General features: G+C 38.4%; 1 protein-coding gene across 3 annotated transcripts in view; it reads left to right on the top strand.

Annotated features, from left to right (window-relative positions):
- Positions 1-4,743: 4,743 nt before the first annotated feature.
- LOC141000874 (complement C3-like) overlaps positions 4,744-25,036 on the top strand; it is a 64,027-nt gene continuing 43,734 nt past the window's right edge. Inside the window, exons 1-25 of one of the 3 annotated variants that reach the window (XM_073471783.1) lie at positions 4,744-4,906; positions 6,445-6,640; positions 6,789-6,951; positions 7,165-7,253; positions 7,561-7,649; positions 9,065-9,147; positions 9,252-9,339; positions 9,515-9,617; positions 9,888-10,008; positions 10,302-10,417; positions 11,650-11,796; positions 12,412-12,511; positions 12,650-12,738; positions 12,874-13,065; positions 13,217-13,372; positions 16,757-16,883; positions 18,726-18,761; positions 19,208-19,325; positions 19,413-19,501; positions 20,016-20,155; positions 21,375-21,587; positions 21,932-21,995; positions 22,085-22,174; positions 23,895-24,031; positions 24,267-24,329. In XM_073471783.1, the coding sequence (XP_073327884.1) occupies positions 4,821-4,906; positions 6,445-6,640; positions 6,789-6,951; positions 7,165-7,253; positions 7,561-7,649; positions 9,065-9,147; positions 9,252-9,339; positions 9,515-9,617; positions 9,888-10,008; positions 10,302-10,417; positions 11,650-11,796; positions 12,412-12,511; positions 12,650-12,738; positions 12,874-13,065; positions 13,217-13,372; positions 16,757-16,883; positions 18,726-18,761; positions 19,208-19,325; positions 19,413-19,501; positions 20,016-20,155; positions 21,375-21,587; positions 21,932-21,995; positions 22,085-22,174; positions 23,895-24,031; positions 24,267-24,329 (2,895 nt within the window). In that variant the 5' untranslated portion in view covers positions 4,744-4,820. The remainder of the gene's footprint in view (positions 4,907-6,444; positions 6,641-6,788; positions 6,952-7,164; positions 7,254-7,560; positions 7,650-9,064; positions 9,148-9,251; positions 9,340-9,514; positions 9,618-9,887; positions 10,009-10,301; positions 10,418-11,649; positions 11,797-12,411; positions 12,512-12,649; positions 12,739-12,873; positions 13,066-13,216; positions 13,373-16,756; positions 16,884-18,725; positions 18,762-19,207; positions 19,326-19,412; positions 19,502-20,015; positions 20,156-21,374; positions 21,588-21,931; positions 21,996-22,084; positions 22,175-23,894; positions 24,032-24,266; positions 24,330-25,036) is intronic. The other 2 variants (XM_073471767.1, XM_073471759.1) reach the window with 2 other exon arrangements.

Below are 25,036 nucleotides of genomic sequence, written 5' to 3'. Positions count from 1 at the left end.
ACATATAGAGATGCTTTTTTTCTACGTTAACCTTACAGCTGGAAATTTGACGAAATCTCTCCAGTACTTCATAGAACTTTGGTAGACATGACATAGGTTTTAATATATAAAGAAGCATATCATCTGGATAAAGTAAAACCTTGTGTTCTTTAATACATGTATTATTCCTTCTTTGTGCAAATTGCAACATATTGGTGTGGCTATTGTCTCCATCCCTCTGGAGAATAATAATGAGAAAAGAGGGGAACCCCTGTCTGGTTAGATGCTGAAAAATACTGTCACAATGTGTTATGTACATGTACAGTCGCCAAAAGATAGATGCATGTGGCACCATAATCCTGTTTCCATTAAGTCAAATGCCTTCTCTTGACGAAAATAAAATGACTGAAAAAATCTCACAATGTCGGTTCATGTGTTCATGCATTGCAACGCACATACATATACACATAATGTCACGATCCCTTCGTGTGGCTGGGCAATATTGCCAAAAATGTTACAATGATAAAAGTTGATTACTATCACAATAAAAGTCAAATCATTATTTCTTGTTTAAAAACTAGTTTTTGCTGCTGAGGTGCAGAGACAGTTGATTGTCGTTTATAAAAGTATTATTGTCTCAACATGAGAAACATTAAAATACGATAAGAACATATTAAGTGCTGCAGTGTGCCGCACGCATGTAGGATGGCTTAGGATCCAATGTTTTTAAAGGATTATGCCAACAAATAAAACAATTAATAAAAATTAAATATCTTAATTATGGTCGGCAGCATGTACAGATGGTTTGAAACATTTTGTAAATATAGTGACTGACAAACTAATCAAGATAAATAGACAATAGAACAATCATTACTGAGTGTCCACTTTCAACACTAGTTTGTAATTGTAATGTCTTACTTTCTGCATGCTCTAACTGATCATTTTGTTCAAACAATGAAATAGGCTTGTGGTGTTGCCAGTCTGGCATGTGTCATCACCCTGTCTTGAACTCGTCATGCACAATACACTTTCTTCAGTAGCTGTGTTTACATGGACCATAATATTCCTATAATAATTGGAATAATAGCCCAATCAGAAAAAAACAAATGCTCCAACCACCTTTATCCGAATCAGAATCAGAAATACTTTATTGATCCCCGAGGGGAAATTGCTTGCATTACAGCTGCTCCCATTCAAAAGTCTTAGAAAATATGCAGAAAAATAAAAACTATATATAAGCAAGAATAATAAAAATAGAATAAAAATATAAGAAATGTACGTTCTACCAGAAATATATCTATATATACAGTGTAATAAAAAATGCTACTGCTGAAATATGGGTTATTGCACATTATTTGGTTTTCAACTCAATACAAAATACAAAAGAGAGAAACAAAGCGTCGAACATCCTCCTATTGACTCAGAGTGAGGACTCTGGACCAGGCACGTGCACACATAGGGCCCAAGGGGTGCTTGAGCCCCTGCCCTTTTTGCCTTGTATTAAAAAGTGCCCTTTTTTCTTTTTTTTTTAAATGAATAAATAAATTCCTATTGTGCATAGGGATGTAAAAAAAAAACGGCGGTATAAAAACGCCACGGTTATCTACCATACGCATTTCCTTGTAATACGGTGTTGTGTGTGTGTGTTGAGCCTAAAGCCACTTCTCTGTCCGCTGCGGCTCCGCTCTGTCTCTCACAGAGGGGCGAAAAAGAGAGAGAGAGAGAGAGAGAAGAAAAAGAGCCCAGAAAAGAGTGCCCTATGTCATTTGGTACTGAGGCTAACCGCCCCCTCTCAGACACAGTCTGACCAGCCTCACAACAACACTGCTCTCCAAACACCAATCAGAGTAACGCAAATTATAACACAATGTAAAGAAACATATCTGGAGCATTGGAAGGAAGAAACTAAAAGCCCAAGTAGATTAGAATGTTATCTAGCCCTAAAAAGAGATTATGAATTAGCAGAATATCTCTCTACTGTCAGAGATAGAAAGTAGAGACAGATCCTCACCAAGTACAGGCTCAGTGACCACAAACTGACAATCCAAACAAGAAGACACAAAAAATCATGGCAACCAAAAGAAAACAGAACATGCGGTCACTGCTCGACAGGTGAGGTTGAGACAGAGATGCACTTTCTCCTGCAATGTAAAACATTGCAGGAGAACAACGAAACGAGGAAAATTTATTTTAATAAGTTTAATTCGGTAATATCAGACTTCAAAGAGCTAAACGACATATCAAAATTAAAAATACTCCTGGGAGAGGGAGATAGGGCATATCTTGCTGCCCAATGTGTGTCAACATGCCACAACCTGAGGAACAGTGAGTGACCCACACACACACACACGCAGACACACACGCACACACACACTGTATATACTGTATATATAATTAATGTAAATCAATCTTGGTGTTGTGTTTGTGTTGTTATGTGTTATGTTCTGTCCTTGTTCTGTGTTCTGCCTTTTTGTTATACAAGCTGTGTTAATGTGCAACCTTGGAAAAAATATCATCAAGACCATTAGTCTTAGCCTAGCAGTTTGGAAGTCATGACTCGGTTTCGGGAAGTCGGGAAATTGGTCTAGCTTATTGTCTAGCTAATATAGGTCTCAGGCTACGTTAGCTGTGTGTGTGTGTGTGTGTGTGTGTGTGTGTGTGTGTGTGTGTGTGTGTGTGTGTGACCAAGCAGTAATGATACTGTACCATTTTATATGCTGGCTTGCTGTAGGGTTGCTTTAGTAGTAGTAGTACTAGTAGTAGTTGTAGTTGCATGAATGCTTCTGCATTCATGCAACTACAACTACTACTGCTACTACTACTGTAGGCTAATAAAATAATAATAATAAGAAGAAGAATAAGAAGAAGAATGCAATAAATGATTAATAAACCTTTTTTTTTTTGCTTTTTAGAATTGCAGCTGAATTGCATGTCTTCCAAACCTCAGTATTATGATAATGTGAATAAACTCATGTTGACAATAATTTGTTGACACAAAAGAAATGGCAATTGCACATCACTCACAGCTACACAGGATACACAGCTAAGTAGTTAGCTTTCTATAAGTACTTTGTTTATTAATTTTACATTAATCTACATATTGTATTATTAAGGCCCGAAAAAAAAATTGAAAATCTGAATTTGTAATCATTAACTGTAATGGATACATGGTGATGATGGAAAATTGGGAGAAATAGTTTAACACTGTTCCATTTGACCGTACACTGGTTTTTCAAATGATGCCACTGGCCTAAATTTTCACACAATGTTTAATCCAAGCTTACATAGTGATGCAAAGTAAACAGTGTCCATAACAATGATGTAATATCTTATTGATCTAGTGCAGGAACTTAGTCAAGATAATCAATAGATCACTCATTATGTGTAAAGTCCTTGCTGGAGCTCATGATCCTCATTCTATTCTTTGACAGTCTACGTGTTCACAAAAAATCCCACACTCCCTTTATTTTTATTAGCTGTGCTAATGGCATGGAAATTGGTCTGTCAGCCAGTCGCTCCACCAGTTTACTCCTGATTGCAACATCTCAACAAACGTGTGAATGAGTACCATCAAATTTTCATCTTCAATCTTAACCTTTGGGTGTGTAACATCCAATTAATTTGTGCATATTGCATTTCCTGTTTTATTCTGAAAGGCTAACATCTCTTGCTGTTCTCATGTGTTTCCTGCCTCCATGATTTTCCAAACCTGCTTCCAACTTACCTGCCTCTGATCTGGCATTCTTCCTAGTGTTTGTTACTGTGGTTTTTGACTTCACGTTTGTTTTTTGCCAACTCCTTTCCTGGATTTGTTTGCCTTGTTGAACTGACCTCCTATGACTTTAATGTTTCTTTAGTAAAGACTTTGCCCTTTTGAACTTAACTCTGTGTCATTGTAATTCCTGGATGTCTCTTTTAGCACCATTATCAGATCAAAATGTCATTTTGTCCAATACTTTAAAACATTCGTATCTGTGAATTATATAAGGGCTGCAAAGGTGACAATGTTAAACTGAAATTATTCAAATGTAATGGTTTTAATCTCACTGTTTTATATAAAGTAAGACGAATGGTGATTATTGTTATTTTGATTATTGTATAAAGATCTTTGCTAAGTTCAACAAGAAGTTGAAGTTTATTCAAGCAACCTCATGTAGAAATTGGCATTTTGCTTATTTTGGCACCCCCTGCAGTTTCTGAGTGCAACACCACTGTCGTAAATACAAATCCCAGGTCTGTACCAATATATCAGATGTAATGTAGGTGCTAACTGCAAACTCATTACATCAAAATATTATGTGTTGAAAACGTGTCTTTTGAAATAAAAGTGTTTGTAACACTGTGATCCAGGATATAAAAATCTAATTTACAACAATAAAATATCAACTTTTATAATGGATTTGCCTGTTGTTGCCACAATCATTTTCACCTTATAAACATTCCTCTATAAACCGCCTATAAAAGCCACAAGTTTGCTCAAATAATTGTTGCCTTGTCAATAAGATGTATGCCAAATTTACAAGAACTTCCTGCTCAAACGATTGTGATCATGTTTCTGGTAGATCAGACTTTGGAACATATTTCTGCACGAAATAAAAACTGGATTCTACATTTAAAGCACATTAGGAAGGGGATCTATGGGTACTCAGAACAAGAATGTGTGCTTACAGCAAGCAAACACAGTTCCAATGCAAACATGGGCAGCTGATTATTGTTTACCTACCTTATCTATAAAATTGTGCACCTCTCGTTTAACGGGAAGAGAACTAAAGGGGCAGGAGGAGGGAGGTCGGTGTATAAAGGACGGTGTTGCACAGCGAGAGTCTACATTGACAGCAGATATGGGATCAAGCTGTAGGATGTGTGTGACCCAGCTGAGGCTGCTGGCCTTTCTGGCCTTTTTCTCTCTGACTGATGGAGCTCAATTGTGAGTAGACCTGCCTCACCTTCAGAGACCCTGAATGTCTGTTCAAAATTTCTTTAGGTTAAATGAACTGAAATGTTGTTAGCCCTGCTGCATACCATTGCTATTTCTTCGTGGTTGCTTTGGCACAATTGTGTAATTTCAGTACACACTTATTTTCCCACAATTGGTGCTTTTCTTGTTGTTTTCATACAGAAATCATATGTTTAATCTTCCAATGACCCAATTATTAATTACTGTATGTTAGTCTCGGTGACCAAAATGGGTTAGACTGATTTTCTAATTAATTGTATTATATAATAATGTAAAAAGAGTCTAGTTGTTTGCAAATATAAATGTAAATTGTAGTAAGTTGCTTTGATCTGATATTGTAATAATGTCCAATAATTGTTAACAGATTCATATGTTCTCCTAATAAATACAGCTCAGGAGCTAATTTTCACAAAAATATTTACACCACAGGAGGAAAATCTTAGTTTTATACACTCTAATTACCACAATTCTTTAAAATATAGGATACAGACATGACAGAGGGAAGCAGATTTACAGGTTGTTTTTAACTTCTTGAAAGTTCCTAAATCTACATGAATTTGTACACATACTTGCCAACCTTGAGACCTCAGAAATAGGGAGGATTTTGAAACCAAATCAGGGTCGAAGGGGTCCCAAAAAATGTGAGACTCATGGATTATAGTGTTTCCTGCATGCTGGTGGCATTTAAAAAAAAATTAAATAACAAAATAACCAGTAAAATGTAACAGTGTATTTGTCAAATGATTTTAATTCTACTTTGAATTCTCAGAAAAAAAAAATTGAAAACTTGCTAAATCAACGTGGCAGATTTTTCAGCCTCTTTCCTTCAAGACTTTACGTCAAAACCCTTATAGATTTGACGTTGCTGTTGCTGCGAGTGACACAAAAGACACTTTGAAATCTGATACGAGCAGCCATAGTGTCAGGAGAGTCATATCTGTAGAAATCAGATTTGAATTGCATTTCAAACCAACTGCAAATATGGTTTGAATTTTCAAAAAATTGCTTCGCAAAAATTGCATTTCATGTGTTTTTTTGTTGTCCAGACTTCCTAAAATCAGTATGGAGACAATCTGGATATGACAAAAAACAGATTTGGGCTTTTGGTATTCCCAATATAGCAGATGTCTCATTACTAACCAAGGAAAAGTTCACCCAAAAATGAAAGTTCACTTTACCTCAATTTACCTGCATGCCAATGAAAAGTCAGGGGAAGTTTAAGTTTAAGGGGTCAAACCCAAAAGAGGTTGGGAACCACTTCTTTATCACAACACTTCATTATTTTGTGTTTGATTAAAATGCCTTAAATGCATCCAACAAGAAGAACGTGTTCTTTCATTAAATCCTATCCTATTGCTATTTCTGACTGTTCAGCACTTTGGCCAACTGTTTTGTTTTTTTTTAATCGGCTTTATGAATAAATTTAGATTGGATTGGAAATCCTAAACAGCATGTGGCATCCTCTGCACAGTGACTACATCTATTCTCCATCTTTCTCTGCTCTGCAGACAGGTGATGTCTGCCCCCAACTTGTTGCGGGTAGGAACAGCAGAAAACATCTTTGTGGAGTGTCAAGATTGCACAGGAGCAGACATTAGGGTCGAAATCATTGTGATGAACCATCCAACCAAAACTAAAAGGCTGGCATCCACAATTGTGACCCTCACCAGTGGAAACAGCTTCCAGGAGCTCGCACAAATAATGGTAAATGAAATGTTACTGTATTTTTTTTTATGTTACTGTTAGCTGGCCTAATTTTCTACTGTATCATGACCACAAACGAACGATCTAGAATATTGAATGCCGCACTCTGCTCCTCATGCTCTGCTTCCGTCTCTGCATGGTGTTTCAGATCCCTGTTGGTGACTTCAGTAAAGATCCCAACATCAAGCAGTATGTGTACCTGCAAGCTCAGTTTCCTGACCGGCTGCTGGAGAAAGTCGTCTTAGCGTCCTTCCAGTCTGGGTACATCTTCATCCAGACTGATAAGACCCTCTACACCCCCGAAAGCACAGGTGAGTTCAATGTCTCTACATTAGTAAGCAAAGATATTACAATAGAAAATATATATCACAATATTTATTTTTTCAAATTAAACAATAAAACACAGTATGAAATACAGTAAAATGAACCGTTATTTTGACACAAGTATAATGAAGTGAAGTCAGAAAGTTGCTAAACAGTCACATGACTCACCAGCAAAATGAAGCTTTTTCTCTCTCTGTCAGTTCTTTACAGGATGTTTGCAGTGACACCCCTCATGAAGCCTGTAGAGGAGGAAACCAACACAGATGCTTCTATTGCCATTGAGATTGTGGTATTGTGTTTTATCTTTAATAAGCACAGAATTGATAAGCAAAACGCCTCTGAATGAGATGACATCACAGTGCTTAATAGTGGGTCACTTGCCTACAAATCACCAGAAAAAACAGAAACACGTCCTCCCACTCACTATAATAATAAATGCATGCCTTCCTCTAGTGGTTGAGTTGCACATTTAACACAGCTGATGTCTAGACACTGACTAGGCTCATGGACTGCGGACAAAATAAAAGCATTGCTTTGCTAAATTATTTTGTAAACTGGTACAGGTCACTGTTATATACAATATTATTTGTTTCTAGACCCCTGAAGGCATCATTTTACCACTTGATCCAGTCTCTCTGAATTCGGGGATCCACTCAGGATATTACAAACTTGGTGAAATTGTCAGGTGAGTAGCCTGCTGTATCTTACTTAAATTGAATTGGCATTTTTACACAAATAACAGGTTAATTAATTTCAAACTAGAAATCATCTTGTGATGGGATCTCAACAGCCGTGACCCCTGTCAACATGTTCTGACCCATGAGTATTCATTAGTGATTACTACATTATAACATTAGTACTCAGTACTCATGAGTCGGCCCACACCCAACTTCAAACTCAGCCTCAGCGCCCCCTACTTCAAAAAGATCACACCTTTGAGGTGTCATGACACTATTTCGCTGACAAAAAACTGTCCACAGAAAGACAGACATATGAACACCTGGCAAAGTACTAACAGCTGCTGTGACAGTCTGATGACACACACACACACACACACACACACACACAGACTCACAAACTGAAAACATTACTCGCTGGTAATAATAGCTTGAATCATTTAAAATTATGCAAAGTAAAATCTTTAAAGTAAATAACATGTTTATGTTGCGGTTTGTACAATTAATTTCCATGCTCTGTGTCAATCTGCCAAGGTGTAAGGTAGCTGTGTAGGGAATTTCATTAATTTGGCAATTTTCCCAATAAGAAAGTGGACTGGATTTGATGAGCACTGGCAGTGCTCTGAAAAGCGCACCGAGTGAGTGGACTGACACTTTTTCTTCTAAAAGTTGGTGGGACATGTCCCACTATAGTGTAACTATTTCTCCAAGGCATAGAGGACCCTGTGCAGTGCCACGCACATTTCAGTAAACTGAAGTTTACAATCCTTACACTGTCTTGCTTGTTTAGCTGAGATAATATAAGACAATTTATAGTTGTAATGAAATGCCAAATCATAATCACAGCTAGCGCGCTATTTAGCCAACACTGGAAATAAAAGGGAGCGCTATTAGCTAGCTAGCATTGGTGAAGGCAAATGTTTGTTGGTTACACTGTTACTGTAGGGCCAAATGTACAAACTAGATAACGTGAGTGTTCTACCATAAACACACAATCTAATTCAGAAATGTTGTAGTGTATAAGCTAGATAGCTACTTAAGTAATCTAGAGCGTCTCTGTTTAGAGATAAACTTTAATTCTAAGTTGACAGACAGACATGTTAAAATAAATACATCTATGAACTGAAATGATCAGACTTAATAGACTAACAATAAAAGTACAACCATTCTATCTATTGTACAGTTTTCTGGCCAACCTGACAATATAAACCCCTTCTTCTAGACTTTACTGTTTCTGTGTTGCTGCTTTCTGTGGGACAGTATAAACAACAAGTGCTTTCAAGCTCATTCGAGTAAGATTTAAAATAAATTCATGAAATCTGAAGTCTGATTCACGTGTCACCTTCAGTCTCAAAATGTTATGAATATTCGAATGACTCACTTGATTACTGGAATATGTGTTGTTGTGTGTTGTTGCGTTTAGTCCCGGACTGTGGAAGGTGGTGGCCAAGTTCCACAGCAACCCACAGCAGAGCTACTCTGCAGAGTTCGAAGTCAAAGAATATGGTAAGTCCCTCATTACCTGCACTGTTTTTTTTATATATATACCTTCTATATTCACATACTTTTGACTTTATTGGACATTCAATAAAACATTTTCACATTTTCAGTGTTTCCCAGTTTTGAGGTGAAGCTGACGCCTGTGAGCCCCTTCTTCTACGTGGACAGTCCAGAGCTCACCATCAACATCAGAGCTAGGTATGTGAAGGTTTTTGTTTTGTGGCTCAAGAGATCAGGTCTGACTGGTAGATTGACTGGAGGAGAAAATAGATGATGTTGTTCAGGGGTTGTGTTGTAGCTCTTTTAGTCTGTTGTGTTTTTGATTGTCCTGTTTTACTTCTTTGTAGGCTTAAAAATGTCCTTGTGGTTTTAGGTATCTATCTGGTGAAGAGGTGGATGGGATGGCGTATGTGATATTTGGGGTTATTCAAGAGGGTACCAAAAAGAGCTTTCCAGGTTCTCTTCAGAGAGTGCAGGTGTGTCTGTCAGTCTGCTCCTCGATTGGTCAACGTGTTTGACTTTTCTGTTTCATGTTGTTTCCTGTGCAAGCACAAACTAAAATGATGACGAGAACAAACCTCAAACTTTGTCACTGGTGTGGCCTCATCAATGCTAAATAATCTATCACACTTTGAAAAATGTCTGTGATTTGACTGTTTTCTAAGTGTCTGCAGTTACAGTATTTAAGCTTATTGTTAGATTCACATATAGGAATACATTGATGATGGTTACATTCATTCTATTAGATTGCGAGAAGTATGGGAGTAGTCTCGCTGAGGAGAGAGCACATCACACAGACCTTCCAAAGCATCGACGACCTGGTGGGGAGCTCCATATTTGTAGCTGTCAGTGTGCTGACAGAGAGCGGTAAGAAAGAGACACTGTTTGTGTTTGTATTTAGCTACAACTAATGACAAAGTTCATTTATTGTTTTACTGCTTCTTATTTGATGATTCAAGGCCTTTACTAAATGTTCCCCATCTCTGCTGACTTTGTCTGGATGGATGGACATAAAAGTTACAGGTTTTATTTTGAGGGCTTGGAGCAGAGGGGAATGTATAAAATAGTTTGTTTTGTTTGTGCTTTTTATCTGTAATGTTGCACAAAAGAACTTTTACAGTTTTTTTAAAAAACATGATTGTGATTTTTTATCACAACAGGTGGTGAAATGGTGGAGGCAGAGTTAAGAGGTATCAAGATTGTCACGTCACCGTACACCATCCACTTCAAGAAAACGCCCAAATACTTCAAACCAGGAATGGCCTTCGATGTAGTGGTAAAGTACTTGACTGAATTTATTTTTATGAACAATGACAACAAGGTTAGAAAACAAAGTTGTCTGTATCTTCAATTGCTATTTGAAAAACCCATTACTGACTATTATCTCAGTCATTACTTCATTGCTGCCCAGCTACTGCAGTTTGCAGATGATTACAACATGTCCATGGTAGAATTAGATTGCTCTTAAAGTTTGCAAGAAGTCAAAATCGTCAGGTATTTTTATTACAGATGTTTTACTCCGTATCTCACCTATAGTATACAGCAGTAACAGGCCCAACAGTGGGGAAAAAAGCCGTTTGCAGGTATTTAAATGTTAAATGGAAGTTTGTAACTTCCTGAAAAATCATAAAAAATGTTGATGACTTATCCTGCACTGGGGGGTGTCCAATAATTTTTTGTCCAATAAACACTGTGCTTATTTTATAAGGAAAGCCATGGATGTATAAAAAGAAGAATGTTGCCAGAGGAGTGTGTCGCCCGGGACCGTACCTGACAGATTCCTATACAAAAACACAACTTTATAACTTTATTCAGTGATTTGGGTGAAACTGGGTCATTTTATGGAGAAAATACTTGTTAGTTGGAGTACCGAGGTGATTTATGGAGTTTCCTGGGAGAGAGACATCATGTTTTTGTTGCTAAAGTAAGTGCTAACTACTGCTAAATGTAGTTACCTGCTGTTGGCTCGGTAAGTGGTCCTTGGCCAGGATCCGATACTGGCAAGAAAACCACCTCGGTGCTATATACCCGTTGTCAAACTGGTGCCCATCTGGGAGGCTGTGTTGTTCTGTCCCAGTTCGGTCATGTTTACTGGGAGCTGTCAGCTGGGGCAGGGCCAGTGTCAGAGGCTCCGTGTTTAATGGGTAGAGTGTGTTGTGACGTACATTCTGCGCTTTTGGCCGCTGCCTGTTTTTACAGGAAACTCAAAACTATGTCGAAGCAAATAACATTCTATTAGCCATTTCATGGTGACTTTAAAGGACTGAGTTGTAAGAAAGTTGATCTTTGAGTCTCATTCCCAACTTAACAAATACTGGCGCTTTGGGATTGTACACAAGGTCGGGTTGGCCGCCATCTCAAAGCGTCAGTTTTTGACGGGTAGGACATGAGACTCAAAAATCAACTTTTCTTCCAAATGGGACCTTTCAGTTTGTTTTTAGACAGACAGATTATCAGATTTAATTTGATGTTTTCTGATTGTTCAGCTGTTTGTGTCTCTGATGGCAGGTTGAAGTTGTGAATCCTGATGAAACTCCTGCACAAGGTGTTGCAGTGGTGGTTGATCCGGGCCAGGTGAGGGGCGTCACTGCAGCCAATGGCATGATGAGGGTTACCATCAATACAGAGTCAAGGACTGACAGACTGACGATCACTGTAAGTCTGATTTTTTTTTTTACCTTCAATGCATTACAGCGCATTTGACAAATGAATCTTAAACCTACATGAATCCACATGTCAGCTAGATGTAGATTTGTCATTGTTGTGGTTCTGCTGCTCACACATTTACTGACTGATATGCCAAATTGTAAACGGTGAGCTTACTGCAGTCTGGCAGCTTCACGCTAAAGATATACTAAGAGTTGGTGGACACCAAAATCGAATGACTGTTGAACATTAATTTGTCTTTAATGCTCAGATCTTCAAACCAGTGCCTGCAGTTACAGCATGTCTTTAAAATAGTTTGATTTTCATTTAGCATTTTGCATTACAGTAGTGTTTGGCGGATAAAAGCTTATGCAAAAGCAAAACATAAAAAGAATGGGCTACGTCTGATGGAAACTAATTGTGAGTTGTACTGTATTGTATCTTTTGTGAAGTTTTCTGTTCTCATCAACTAAGGTTGGTATATTTAAGTTTATATTTTTGTGTTTGCAAATTTGCCTTAAAAGTAATTATGAACTGTAAAGCTTGGCTAAGCTTGGCCTGAATAGATCCTTTATAAGTTTCTATACCTTGTTTGTATGATTTATTGCGTGCATTTATTTGCAGGCAAAGACCAATGATCCTGTCATTACACGTGAGAGGCAAGCATTAGCATCCATGACAGCTCTCCCATATACCACAAAAAGCAACAACTACATCCACATAGGTGAGGAACATCCTGAAATGACAGCAGCTGGTAAAACAGCAAAAGTTGTGATGGTGTTGGCAGTGGCAAAGTACAGTATGTGCCTTGCACTCAATCTTTTCAGTGTCTATCACTCATTGCAAAATGTCATTTTTGCAGGTGTGTATACGGCTGAGCTGGCATTAGGAGACAACCTGAAAATCAACCTTAACCTCAACTCAAATCAAGACAAAGACATCACATACCTGGTGAGAGATGTTTAACATCTGTACATGTGTGTGTTTGTGCACATGCATTAGTGTTTGTGTTGCTTTCAGCAGGTGGTGTAGTGTATATATATATTAATGTTGGTTAGAGGCTAATGTGTAATTTGTTGTCCCCAGATCCTGAGAAGAGGTCAACTGGTGAAAAAAGGCCGATACCACACAAGAGGCCAAGTACTGATTCCCCTGATAGTTCCCATTACCAAAGAAATGCTGCCATCGTTCCGCATCATAGCCTACTACCATACAAATGACAATGAAGTGGTATCAGACTCTGTTTGGGTGGATGTCAAGGACTCCTGCATGGGCTCGGTGAGACACACAACACTGATGTTGCAGAGTTTAACTAATGAAGTGGGACACCCAAGCATAAACTGATAAAACTGAAGGTGTATATAAAAATAGAATGAATTAAATGCAACTGCTTGATTGAATAAAAATCGGCTCTTCCTCCCTTATGTAGTTGAAGCTGGAATCATCCAGATCTGCTTCATCATATGAACCTCGCAAGATGTTTAGTCTGAAGATCACAGGAGACCCAGAGGCCACAGTGGGACTGGTGGCAGTTGATAAAGGCGTCTATGTCCTCAACAACGAGCACCGCCTCACTCAGAAAAAGGCAATTTCCTTTCTTTTAAAATTTTTGAAAGAATGTTCAGTGTTAGCTTTCAGTGTTATTGAGACTGAGGTGACAGTGTAGTTTGAGTCTGACAGCTCCATGGAGCCTTTCTGTGTTAGTTCTGAGCTAGCATGTTCTCCCTTTGTGTTAGTTTTTCTCCAAGTTGTTACCTGTAGCAAAAATAGTGAGTACCCAAATACAAGACACTCAGGACAGGGCAATGAATTAAAAGCACTCTTTATTAAAATGAAGCTGCAACCAAAAATCTAAATCAAAGTTTGGACTTTGACCAAAGTCAAAATCCAAAGTAGAAAGTCCAAACATATGTAACCAGGTCAACATTGCCCTACAAAAAAACATATAGGAAAGGTTAAATGTTACTGTTGACAGGTAGGCTTATACCTTCTGCCTACCTGCACAGCGGAATAATAATTCTAAGAGATGAACAGACGTTCAGACATTTGTCTCTTCAGCCATCAACCTCATGGCATTGTTTATTGCCGAACTGTGCACAAACAAAACTGCTCCCCATGAGAGCCAAGTACAGAGACAGAGAGGGTGGTAACATTCCCCCTATAAGATAGTGGTGTCAGTCACACGTGATTCTATGCCATATTTGGTGCATCAGCGCCTCCTCCTGAACAAATACGATTACATACATTCATACACTTATCCACTCTCAACAGTTACATCAGGATAAAAATGTTAAAATGGTTTAAAAGCTATTTCATGGATGATTAAAACGGTATGATGTAATTACTACATTTAAAAAGATGCAGAGGCATTGTTATAAATATTGTTTTATTTTGGAGAGTTCATGGTTGTAAAAGGAAGTGGTATTTGTGAACAAGAGTAATTCTGATCATTCATTGGTTGAGGTGGTTGATGGACAGGTGGGCAGTAACAGGAAATAAGAGTCTGAGCTAAATGTTGTGGCTTGTCCGATAACAAATCACAGCTGAGAAAAAGACCGTGAAAAGTTTATGCAACAAGTGTCTAGTTGATGTCTCAGACTTTCTACTTGTGAGTCCGTGTCAAGATACTCATGCTACATGATTCTGTGAGCAGCTAAAGATATTTCTACTCGAAGTGTGTCCTACAGTTGTTCATGTGGGTGCATTAGCTTCACGTGTTTGTTCGCATACTGAGTGTATGTTGTTAGCATTCATTAGCAAAGTGAATGGACTCTTAGCCACTGTTAGCTAACCCAGCAAACGACAAATACTTTAGTTCATCGTTTCTGGCGAGGAAATCCTGAAGATGAATCAGAAACTGCTTTGAGCTGACATTACAGTATCAACCTAAGGCTCAGTGGTCAGTCATGGAGAAGACGACGCTGTCACTGGACACCTGTGTGCCCTCTTGTTCATCACCCAGACTGAGAGACTGGTTAACCTGCAGACTGGACTCATAACACTGGAATAAGGTACCACACTTTTATTTTGCTCATTTGAGTGAACCGGCCATAAGTTTTGGGCCGCAACGCTCCCAAGCTTCACATCGGGCCTGCAACAGGGCTTAATGTGAATTTGAATTAAGGGAACTTGAATTTAGTTACATTGTGTGTTGCAATCGAAAGGAAAAATATTGCTGTGACATCTGAAGTTGTTGAGAGGTTCAGTTCAGTTCAGTTCAGTTCAGTTGAGAGGTGTTAAATATTATTTCATTTGTTATTTGAAACTTTGAAAAGTAAATAAACGGTTAATTTTTAAAAAAATGGATTTCAGTCTGGTGATTAATTATTATTTTGTTAAAGGAGACCCAAGACAATTTAAAGAGTGTATTAGCACAAGAGAAATATAAATACATTATCTTATTAGGTAATTTAAGTGATTTAAATAACTCAGGGCCCTTCCCTGAATAAATGAGGGAGTTACTGGACTACACATAAAAAAACAGCAACAAAAATACACTAAAACTAAAACTACATAAAGTACAAACCAAAGATGCTCTTAGAACACAGGAGACCTGTACTGATGTCAGTAAAATAGACCAGAAGAAATGGCAAAGAGTGCGAGAGAAACACAGGCTTAATTAGACAGGGCTAAGTTACAAACGAAACACAGGTAAACAGGTACAAATGTCTGGAAAAGGACAAAGGGAGGAAGTGTAAAGCAAAACATAAGACATTAGGAGAGACCTACATAATAAAACCTTCAAAGACAGGCAGGTTTGGTTTATTGATATTCTAAAATGTAAGTGTAAATAGTTTCCTGTCTGTATGTGTTTGTTCTGTGATAGAAAGCTGACCTGTCCGGGGTGTATCCGTCGTCTCTATGAGAGCTCTGATAGACTCCGGCCCGCTGTACGCAGCAGATATAGATAATTGATGTGTTTAAAAATTGAAAATCACAGACTTTGGTGAAAATAATTAATCAAGACCCAACAGGTATCGAACAATATTTTATTATGGTAACGGAATAACATCTGCAAACTAAGAATTATGTCTCACATATAAATAGGATGTTACTGGCCGACATGGCAGAACATACCTTCAATGTAAAAGAAAAATGGGAGCTAGAAGTAAATGTGATAATTGAAGGCAGGACCTGGGAGGACATGTGTATGAATAGTCACAAAGGCATCAACACTAATCTATGAAAGGAATTTGATCGGAAGCCAAAAATTAGATTTTTCAGGACTCCACTGGTACTTTCAACATTTTATAAAGATTTAGTATCTCCACTTTGTTGGAGGAATTGTGGGATGACGGGAGATCATTCACATGTATTACAGAGATATTGTCAGGACATAAAAGGGGAGATAGAAGTGATAATGAACATTGCCATTCCAGTGGATCCTATGTTGCTTGTACTGGGAGTACCTCCGGAAAATGTGACAGGAAAAGATCAGAGGTATATATTGCATTTGTCATCTTGACTGCAAGAAAAATTATAACTGTAAACTGGAGGAAAGCACCTCGTCCACAACAATCCAGTGGACTCAGAGACTGAAACAAGTCTATATAATGGAGTACATGACAGCAAAACTGCAAATGAAAATGACATTTTTCTACAGAGATGGACTCCAGTTATGATGTATCTAAAGACCTCAGCAACAAGATGCTCTTGAAGAAAGTTAAATAGAATGAAAAGCCCTTTGTCAAGGAATGTTCAGCAATGTCTGATGTTCAGTGTTATTGACATTTAAGTTATAAAAAAAAATTATTAACCAAGACTCCCTGATATAAAACCTGACTGGCACCGAATATGATATTGGTGGTACTCTCTGCATTAACGTTGACTCAGATGTATCCATGTTGGTTTGTTTCCATTTGTGGCAAAAGTTGTCACTTCCATCTCTACTGTTCTGCTATTTTCCTTGTGTAACTAAGCCCCGTCTGGTTGTATTTCTGTGTGAATGACTTCCTCTTGTTCCTTTCAGGTGTGGGACATTGTAGAGAAGTCAGACACAGGCTGCACACCTGGTGGAGGGAGGGACAGCATGAGTGTGTTCTACGATGCTGGGCTGTTGTTTGAGTCCGCTGCCTCTGGGACTCCCTACAGACATGGTGACACTACACTACACACAACTGAATGTGCTTTAGTCACCGGCCATATTTATGTTTTTTCATTATTTTACAGTTACAACATTTTGAGACTAAATAATAATACATTTTTAAAAAAGTTTAAAGACATCACACTGACACTGATCATGTGTACATTTGTCCTAAGGAACTGTACTTTAAAAATATAGTGCTTTGTCAAAAATATGTCACAATTCAGAATAAAGTTGTTCGACAAATGGAGTGGAAGAAGAGCATGTTGGATATACGCACATCACGTAGGTGCAAGGCAACCAGGAAAAGTGTCTGATGAAATCTAATAAAAAGTCTCATGAAGACAACATTTTGTTCCCACTTGGATCCTCATCGGGTCAGACCAACAGTTTGAGTGTGAATGTCAGAAAATAAATGTTTCAAGTCTGCTTGTAAAGAGGATACACTTGCAGCATATCTCAGGTCATCAAGCAGCACCATAGAGAAATGCACCTTCACCTGGTTTACTGTGGTTTTAAATTTCACATTCAGGACACATGCTTAATAATCTGAGGGATCTGATTGGGCTGTAGGTAGGAAGGCATGTCATAAAAGTATTTATTAAAATGAAATAAAAACTTAAATATTTAGGAGCCGTACCCCTTAGTTTGAAGTTTAACATAGTAATAGTTTGAAATTAAGTCTCTACTGTAACGGCAGTGTCATGTTTGGAGCACAGGTGTAATCTGTTCTGTTTTCCTAGTCGCAGCAAAAATGGCTTCACAGTGAATCTGCTTGTGATGAATGCAACCAGACTCAGACTGGAACAGGAAGCTCCCGATTTAAGAAATGTTTTTTTTTTTTTATTGTGTGCTATCATTGTAAAAGTGGTGATGTGATGCTGGAAGTTAATCATTATGTGAACTTCTTTCCTTAGTTTACCGTACACCTTACTTCACTGTGGTATAAGTGCTGCAAATTAACGGCATCAAGTCTTTCAGACAGAGCAGCGAATACCCGGAGTTGAGTGCATTTTTTTCAATATAGTAAGCTGTTTTCACAGTTACATTCATAATTTCATGCACACTTGGCATCTTGCACCCTCTCTTGGATCTGTGTGACAACATCATGATGTATTCCTGTCATTGTGTTAACACCTGTACAGTGTTTCCAATCCAGACCACACAAGGCAGCACATTACATTATTTACCATTTGTGATAGCTCTTTGCGAAATGGCCGATTGTGAGGATTACTGTTACTGCAGTATCTTACAAAAACTAACAATGAAGTGACATTCAACTCATCCAGCTGTATGGCAAAGTAGTCCATGAGTTGGCATTTGATGTCATCACTCATGTCAAAAGTGCTTCTGCTCATTGTGTCTTTGGGGAGTGGTATTGACTGTATGTTCCTTACATCTGCCATTCTTGGCACATAGCCACAGTGTCCAGTTTTTAACACTTAGTTCTTGTTTTTAAGAATTAAGACAGCCAAACCTGCAAATCATAGAAAAACAGCCTCAAAGAAAGCAGAATGAAACATTTTCATCAGTGTAATGACCACATAAAAATGTTGCATCGTCCCTAAAAAAAGCAACCATTGGTTTGCCAGTACAATTACAATAAAATATATTGTATGGACGCAGAGGCCTTACTGTGTCTACCACTGGTGGACTCAGCAAAAAAAAACACAGCAAAAGTGCCCTCTTGGATGCCCCGATGGTAGATAAAACATGATAAAGTGCACTTCCAGTATCCTTTCTGTGTGCTGGTGCCCTTTTAATTTTCTTCGCCCCTGCCCCTCGAGTCCACTGGTGTCTACTGTGTCAAATTACCCCTCCTCTGTTTAAGACTTTGTCTGTTTGACATTTCCAGAGTTGAAGTGTCAAGCCCCCAGCAGGAAGAAACGAGGTAAAAATCATAGCTTAAATGACCAAATATATTCTGTAACATATTCCCTAAACTTCTGTGTGACATTTCATGCTCTCCAAAATGTTTCTTGGATATCTGACTTTTAAAATATATGTCTGTGTTATGGTATGTGGAAGGAGGTGAAGCTATCATGTAGTGTGATTTTAATTTTGTACAAACAGAAAACATGAATATTTTTAAATGAAAACAGCTACATCAGCTCTCAGCTGTTGTGACTGTGTTCTGGTCAGACTGTTTAAACTTGATTCCTTTGCTCAAAGCATTTATTGTTGGCAAATAGTTGTTAATTGTGTTGGCAGTCTTGCCATCATCTACAAATGTCAGGAACATTTGTTGAGATAAATTTCTTTACCAAAAGCTTTTTTTTTTTAATTTACTGTCATTTTCCTAAAATCGAAATTGTAACCTTTTTAATGACACTGTAGCTGAGGAGGATGACAGTTACATGGACAGCGATGAAATTGTCTCTCGCACCCGGTTCCCTGAAAGTTGGCTGTGGTCAGATATCAAGCTGCCTGCTTGCCCTCCACAAACACCGAACTGGTAATATACACAGAAATATACACACAAAAAATACACAGATAACCTACCTTTTGCCTCTCAAAGTGTTTACATTTTTCCTTATTTCAGTGAAACCACATCAGTTAGGAAAAATGTTCCTTTGCAAGACTCAATCACAACCTGGCAGTTCATTGGCATTAGCCTGTCAAGAACTCACGGTGAGGATTCTGTTTCTCTGCACGACTTGACTTTTTCTTTCTTTGTCTTTACATTGGTGAGGTTATAAGGGTGTATAAAACAGTGCAGACAGAGGAGTCAGAGACTCCTGTCACCCTCACCGTGGACTGTTTTCCGTGCTGGCCTCTGGAAAGAGGTTCTGCAGCATTCGGTGCTTTCAATAATTTGCACTTTCAGTATGTTTCTGTTTTTGATATTTATTATTCTTATTGTGATATTTTTTTGATATACTTTCATATTTTAATTCTATGCTGAGCCTCTGAAACAAAATTCCGTTCTGTGTTCACTTGTTGCACACTGAATGACAATAAAGTCTGTCTAAGTCTAAGTCTAAGGCACACAATTTACAGTTTGTCAGGTTCTGGAGGAGGATTCTGCTCTTTGGTCATTTAAACACTTGTTACATTGTTTTTCCACCTCACTTTTCCGCTCTACCTTTCATTTCCCATCTTTCTTTTCATTTTGTTTAATTTCACGTTTCTTTTTGACTTGAAGGTATCTGTGTGGCTGATCCATTAGAGGTCATTGTGCGGAAGGAATTCTTCATTGATCTGAGGCTGCCCTACTCAGCTGTCCGAGGAGAGCAGATAGAAGTTAAAACGGTCCTCCACAACATCAGCCCTGATCCTGCCACAGTAAGTCTGGACAGGACCGTACTTTTCATGAACCAATCTGGGGAAGCAATTTAAGGAAATATTTAAATAAACCGCTCTCACATAATAATGTGACTCTTGTGAATGTGAAACTGCCATACTCTGCTGTCCGGGGAGAGCAGCTAGAAATTAAGGCTATCCTCCATAACTACAGTCCAGATCCTATCACTGTGAGTCTGAGCTATTCAGCTCTTGTGTTTAAGGACAGATGGCAGGGTTTACTATTAAAATACTGTACTCTCTCAAAGAGTAAGAGAAGAACATCAATATCACTGTCATATTTTACATTAGCTTAAAGCAACACTATGTAGTAATCTGTATTTTCTGCAATTTAACGCCCTCCACTGTTTGAGTGCAACACAACGTTCATAAATACAAATCCCAGGTTTCTGCAACAATTTGCCAGATATAATTTACTGCTAACTACGACTTGGCACGTCACAACAATGATGTCTTGAAAACTTGTGTCTTGAAGTTAACATGCATGCTGAAGCATTTTTGGAGTGCAGCAGTCAAGACAGTCAAGTTTGCACACAACTCAGAACAGTAACAACACGTCAAGCTAACGTAAGCTGAACCAGAGACATTATTATAACTATACAACAACAACAAGTCCAGCTCTGTCTGTCTGCAGCCACTAATGACTGAAAGCAGTTTTAGATTACTCATGTCAAACCTCTTGTGCGTGGTGGGACATCTTGCTTTTCCTCTTGGCACCCATGTAAACAGGTTTGAGTAGCCACACAGCCAGTGTGAGCAGCGCGGCTCATGCAAGTCTCATGGGCCGAACACGAATCCTGCATGTGCAGTGCGTGAGCGTGGTGGAACGTCTTGCTTTTTACTTCAGCGCTCATGTAAGCAGCGAGAATCTAGAGATTCCCGCCTGTTTGTTTTTTTTACAACACTCATGCGTTTCACTACAGTTTCAAAGTCTGTATCTGTAGAATAGATCACAGGGATGAAAAGAATACACACAACAGGTGGAGGGCAGTATTTTTCCAGCAGCCTCTTTTTCTTTCCCTCCCTCCCACTCTCTCTGATAATATATTTATCAGTATTAACAATCTGAACCATTCAGTGACCCCATGCACCTTGGAAACATCATCTTTTTAATTATCTCCTCATTTATTATGATTTTTCTTTCAATTTGTCAACATCTAAATGTCAGTCTCTTTCTTTTTCCATCTTGACCTGTTTCAAGGTGCGTGTGGATCTGTTAGAGGAGGTAGATGTGTGCAGTTCAGCTTCTAAGCGTGGGAAGTATCGTCAGGAAGTCGAAGTTGGGCCCCAAACTACACGATCTGTACCTTTCATCATTATTCCCATGAAGCAAGGACAATACCGCATAGAGGTTATAGCAGCTGTTAAAGACTCTTACTTCAGCGATGGGATCATGAAGACACTGAGGGTGGTGGTAAGAGAAACACTCTGAAATGTCATCTTATTGCGTTCAAGATTAACAATAAAATAGTATATGATTTAAACTTTACACTTCTATCTCAGACCTTTAACTTTCTGACTTGCATGCATGTGTGGCCGTTTTAAGCCAGCTGCAACATCAGACTGACGAGAATTCAAGGTTGTAAATTATAATTATTTGAAGCTTGTCTCAATTTTTGTGTGTGTGTATATCAAGTATTTCAGAGAGATGAAAAAACTGAGTGAGAAGTATTTTAACATGCATGCCCCATTGTTTTTTGTCACACAAGTTTACTTATGAGTTATTCCTGATGTGTTTATTAACTGCTGTTTTTTTAGCCTGAAGGTGTTCTGATAAAATCCCCAAAGACTATAACACTAGCCCCTGCTAATAGAGGTGTGGGTAAGTGTGCTATTGAAGTTGCTGTAACAAGCAAAATTGTAATGTTTTTATTTGCTCATCCCTAATTTGCCACCTTTCTCTCCCTTTAGACGGTAAACAAGAGGTAATTATCAACAGTGAAATTCCTCTGAGAGATTTGATTCCAAACTCACCTGCTAGCACAATGATCTCTGTGACAGGTGAGAACAAGAGACATGCTTGAAACTAATCTCATCATGTAGTTTACAGCAGAGCAGTTTAAAGTGGTGGAATGATTAGCAATATGACATGATCATTTAGCATGTTTAGCTGACTAGCATCGTAAACATTAATCATCAGGTCCACACCAGGTAAACAAACTTTGAAGCAGATGTTGCTCCAAGACTCTTTTTATGGTCACTGATATGTTTGTAACTGCGATTGAGGAAGTGTTTGTCACAGATCTCAGTAAAATTACAGTACTTCCTGTGTGTCTGTGTGGTCGCCATGGTCACACAGCCAGCTGTGGCATCACGCTGGAAGAGTTTAGCCTCAATAGCTTTCATTGGTTTTACAGAGTTTGCATGCTGAGCAGCAAAATGATAACAATCTTCTAATTGGTTTTGAAGAGTGTGTGTGTGCACACCATAAGTGATCTGCATAAGCAGGATGCAGTCCCTGTCTCTTAAAGCCTTCCACACCGAGGAAGTCACGAATAAGTTACACAATGGTGTCGCTTTCTCACTGTATGATATTCACTTTCTGTGTGCAAGTACTTATCACAAAAACACTGACGTTAGAATTATTTGCACAGTTTGTAAAAGCCTTTACTGTGGGACTTTCCACTACAACTGCACCCCATGTCAGCTGTAGATACTGACAAGGACAATACTGGGTACAGATTTAGTAAAATGCATTATTACACAGCAGAAAGACTGATTAATGAAGTAAAAAAATAGCTTATAGTTTCTAAAAAAAATCTAATTAAACTGCAGTACATCAAATTCTACTACTTTTGTTGACCATGTTGTCAAAAGCTTTATAAAGGCCCTACACCACAGAGAATCTCAACAAAAATCAAACATTAACCACCACAATATTAAGCATTTTAAACATCAAAAACTAGAGCTGTCAATATAATATATAGATTTTTATATATGTTATATATAAAAATAATGTGTTTTTTCTAAATAAAATAAGGCAGATTAATCACGCTCTATGACGCCCATTGATCTTACGTCACTGAACATGTTCCCTTTGTTTTGTAAACACGTCGGATTGGTCATGCATCACGAGTAATACCCCAGCAACACTGAAGGCTATTGTGGTCTACAGGCAAACAGAGACAGGAGCTTCTCAAGTGAGTGGGCAGAGCTGTGTGGCGAAGGGAACACATCAGCCCATGCAAATCCAAAGAAACAGATTGTACCTGCATTTGTGCTTCCACTGACTTCACGCTGGCATGATAAATGATCCTATTATCTTATAGTTGGGAATGTAAGCGCCATTTATTATTGTTCAGTTATTTGCGCTGATTTATGCTGATGTTCTGTTGGAGGAATAAGTTTGAGTATGCTTTGAATTTTGAGCCATCTGTGTTGCCGTTGATGTCCCATGCATCTTTTGTAGAGAAAGCAGGAAGTGAAGTGTTGTTGTTAAGAACATGTGTTGAATAAACGAGAAGATGGCGGAGCAATACAGTCGTTTTACCGTCTGTGTTGGCACCCAGCCAGCTCAACGAGTAAAGCAGTCTCACGTCATTTCTCAAGAGTGGTTAAAAGAGTAAGAAATGAAGAATGGAGAAAAGAACGTAAGATAGCCACTACAGGGAACATAGTGAGAGAGGGCCTGTAAATTCTCTTTTTGCATTAAAGTTGTTGCCAAAGATGTCTGTGTTGCAAATGACCATCTTGAAGAGGGGCTCTGTCTGTATCCACTCAGGAAGAGAGCCGATCAGTGCACTGGTGGAGAAAGAACAAGAGTATAATCTGTATGTGGACATCCTGTTGCCAGAGAGGTCAAGGCCTGACAAGTTTAACTTCAACCGTGAAAACCACCACACCACGAGAACATCTAAAGTGAGAATGCACACACACACACACACACACACACACACACACACACACATACACACATACACACACACACACACACACACACACACACACACAGATCTTCAGTTTGAGCTACAAAGTCAGTCTTTGCATGCATTATGATCTAGTAATCACAGACATGATTCCTACTGATTGTTTACTCTTGCATGTGTATGAAGGTGTTTGTTTTAAACATGTGACACATTTTAAATCTCAACAGTTCAATGGTATAAATAAGGATATAAAGGTGACGGCCATGGGAAGTGGAGAAGCAACGGTGACAGTAAGTAACACATTTTTTGTTTGACATTTTATTATCTGGTTTGCATTGTTTTATAAATGCCATTTTCATGAAGGTCTGTAAATTGTGAATTAGAATTTTTTCCACAATATGACTGATTTTTTTCTAAAATGATTTTGATGGAAATGACTTTCCAATGTCTTAATGTTGCAAAAGATTATGCAGTGCTGTCATTTAACCAGTTGAATTTTTTTTCTTCAAAGGTCAGTTGTTTAAGCTAGGATCAATAAAGCAAAGCTCTGACAAACAAAATAAAAAATACAGTATCTGTGGCTGTAGCAGGCCTCTAATAAGCTGATCCAATTATGTCGTTTGGCCCATATAAAATCATTAGACAGGATACCTTTCTTTCTACTAACCTGCCTGCCTGCACTAACTCTGCCTGAGCACTCATTGTGCGTGACTGAAGACTGAAGACGGATATATTTCTAAAGCTATTAGTGAGCTAGTCGCACAAGGCCATAGATTTATATAAAAGAACTAGATACCAGATGCAAAGATAGCCCTCTTTCAAACAAATGAGAATTGCTTGCCTAGCACATATGCCAAAAAAGGTTTCCTGGTGTCTGCACTTCCTTCCTGGTTTTGCAGCCCATTGAATATACCCTGCCCTACCATGGCCCTGTTTGTGAGTTCCCACTCAGCCTATAGACTTTACATTTTAATGACGTCACAGATTTTTAAGCCTC

The sequence above is a fragment of the Pagrus major genome, chromosome 1 (genome assembly GCF_040436345.1).
Source record: "Pagrus major chromosome 1, Pma_NU_1.0".
NCBI lineage: Eukaryota > Metazoa > Chordata > Actinopteri > Spariformes > Sparidae > Pagrus > Pagrus major.
The sequence above is the reverse complement of the archived record's forward strand: the minus strand, read 5'-3'. Positions and strand labels throughout refer to the sequence as shown.